At 61.9% G+C, this 2,678-nt stretch overlaps 1 protein-coding gene across 1 annotated transcript; it reads right to left on the reverse strand.

The window, feature by feature from the left end:
- Positions 1–797: 797 nt before the first annotated feature.
- On the reverse strand, positions 798–1,538 carry SFN (stratifin). Its single transcript, XM_009648475.2, has one exon. The coding sequence runs from the start codon at positions 1,536–1,538 to the stop codon at positions 798–800; it is 741 nt and encodes a 246-aa protein (XP_009646770.1).
- Positions 1,539–2,678: the final 1,140 nt, after the last annotated feature.

Below are 2,678 nucleotides of genomic sequence, written 5' to 3' on the forward strand. Positions count from 1 at the left end.
GAGCTTTTGCCCGCCCCAGAGTGTCCAGACCTTGACAGGGCTGTCCCCACCCCAGGGCTGTCCCCACGTCGCTGCCGATTCTGCTTTTGGGGACCCCCCACCCCCACCCCCCCCTCCCTTGGTGACAGAGGAGAGCTGGTGGGGGAGGACCTGCACGAGGGCCTCGGTGACAGGTTTTGGGGCACTGTGGGTTTGCACCAAGGGGGTGGGACACCCCACCACAGGGTCGGGGACCTCGGTGCACCCCACAGAGCAGCCAGCCCCACATGGGGCTGCCGAAAACCCTCACCCTGTGGAGATGCAGCCACCCAGTGAGCCCTTCCATGGGCTGCAGTTTTGCAGCCACCGAAGGATGGGGCTTCCTGGGCACCCCGAGACCCCATCGCAGGGCTGGGGGCACCAGGAGCAGCCCAGGGGACCCAACCCTGCTCCCCTGTCCCCTGGGGCAGGAGGATAAGCCAGTGCCCAGCGGCAGGAGCTGCCCGGACACGTGCATGGGGGAGAGACGAGGCAGACCAGAGGCAGGCGTGCAGGAGATGGTTTATTGGAGACGCACAGAGGCTTTGGTGATATGTGACCCCGTCCCTTGGAATGGGGGGGCTGCCTGGCCCCCTCACCCCTTGCCCCATCCCGGCCTCTCACCTCCTCCCGCTGCAGCTCCAGCCCTCTGGAATGGTGGGTTTGGAGCCGGTGCATGCCAGGCTGCCCTCCCCCACGTAAACCACGAAGAGATGCCGAAGGGACTGGATTGGGGCGGGGGGCAGGTTGGGGCTGGTCCCTGGCTCCGTGGGGGCCGTTCAGTTCTTGGGCTCTTCACCAGCTTCGCCGCCGTCTTCTCCGGCGCACTCGGCTGTCCATAGCGTGAGGTTGTCCCTGAGCAGCTGCATGATGAGGGTGCTGTCCTTGTAGGAGTCTTCGCTGAGCGTGTGCAGGTCCCCCATGGCCTCGTCGAAGGTGGTCTTGGCCAGGGAGATGGCCTGGTCGGGAGCGTTGGCGATCTCGTAGTGGAAGACGGAGAAGTTGAGGGCCAGCCCCAGGCGGATGGGGTTCGTGGGCTGCATCTCCTTTTTGCTGATGTCCATGGCCTCTTGGTAGGCTTCCTGGGCGTTGTCTATCGTCTTCTTGCGGTCGTCCCCAGTGGCCACCTCAGCCAGGTATCGGAAGTAGTCACCCTTCATCTTCAGGTAGAAGACCTTGCTCTCAGCATCGCTTGCCTTCTTGATGAGATACTTGTCCAACAAGGCCAGGACGTTCTTGCAGACGCTGTTCAGCTCCCTTTCCACCTTCTCCCGGTACTCGTTCACCAGCTGCGCTTTGTCGTCCCCCTCTTCAGTTTTGTGCTCAATGCTGGAGATGACTCTCCACGCCGAGCGCTGGCACCCCACCACATTCTTGTAGGCGACGGAGAGGAGGTTGCGTTCCTCGTTGGACAACTCGTCCCCGTGCTCCACCACTGCCTTCATGAAGTCTGCCATGTCCTCATAGCGCTCAGCCTGTTCGGCCAGCTTGGCCTTCTGCACTTGGTGGTTTCTTGCCATGGCTGGGACACGGGTGCAGGGCAGACGCTTGGGCGAGGAGCGGGGCTGGGAGCCGTCGGAGCCTCTGCTGAGCCCCGCTGCCGGGATTCGTTTTTGGCTGAGCGTCGGAGCCTCGAGCAAGAACGGGAGGAGCCAGTGAGGCCGAAGGAGTGTCCTCCTCCTCCTCCTCTGCTTCCTCCCCGCTGAGCCTGGCCTTAAAAGGAAAATTGCTGTGAATCATTGCCCGCAGGCGGTGGGCGCTGGGGAAGGGGCAAGGGGGGTGGCCAACGCCCTGCCCTCCCCATGCATCCCCGGGGAGGGCTCAGCGGTGAGCGCAGCACCCATGGGTGCCCCAGAGGGTCTCCCCGCAGCCATCTCAGGACAGAGGGTGACGCCCATCCTGCTGCTAAAAGTGCTTGGAAGGGGGACAGAGGGTGGGTTATCGTTTGGGGGGGATATGCAGAGACGCAGCAGCATTCAGCTCTTCCTACCCCCACCCCGGAGAAAGGGGCCACGGGGTGTGTCTGGTCGTAAAAGTGGGTTCCTCCCCCCCCCCCCCCCGAAAATCATATCACTGTCGTTTTTATATGGTGATTAACTTTGCTGGTAATTGCAAGGGCTTGACGGGCTGGTATTTATTCCCACAGGTGGGGAAACCGAGGCAGAGGAGAGGCTCAGCAACTTGCCCAAGCACAGCGGGAGGGACTGCCCCAAAGCAGGGCACGATTGCCCCGTGCCTTTGAGCTGCCGCGTGGTGGGACCGGCCTGACCCCCTCCCAAAAAAAACCTCCCATAGTGGGGAAACCACTGTCAGTGCGAGCCTGGATCCGGCCAGCACCAGGGAGACACCCCCCCCTCCCTGTTGAAATTGGGGCTCCCCCACCGCTCGCCTCCATTTCCCCATCCCAGCTTCCCGCCAGGGACTTTTCTCATCTCTCAAGTTGTAATTGAAGAGGTTTGGGGGTGGGTTTTTTTGGTTTTTTTAATTTTTAATTTTTTTTTTTTTTTTTTTTCCACACAAGCTGGCTGGTGGTGCTGGGCTGCCGGTGGCAACGCGCCGCCCCGATTAGGATCTGTGCTTCGTGTTGCGCTGCAGTTTCACTCTCAACCTGCCGAAGCTTGTTGCCACACGCCGGGCGCTGGCAGCTCCTCCGCGTGCTG

Source organism: Egretta garzetta, unplaced genomic scaffold (assembly GCF_000687185.1).
Source record: "Egretta garzetta isolate BGI_Z169 unplaced genomic scaffold, ASM68718v1 scaffold101, whole genome shotgun sequence".
In the NCBI taxonomy this organism is placed as follows: domain Eukaryota; kingdom Metazoa; phylum Chordata; class Aves; order Pelecaniformes; family Ardeidae; genus Egretta; species Egretta garzetta.

Coding starts and splice junctions, on each gene's coding strand:
- SFN (XM_009648475.2), bottom strand. CDS start 1,538: ATGGCAAGAAACCACCAAGTGCAGAAGGCCAAGCTGGCCGAACAGGCT.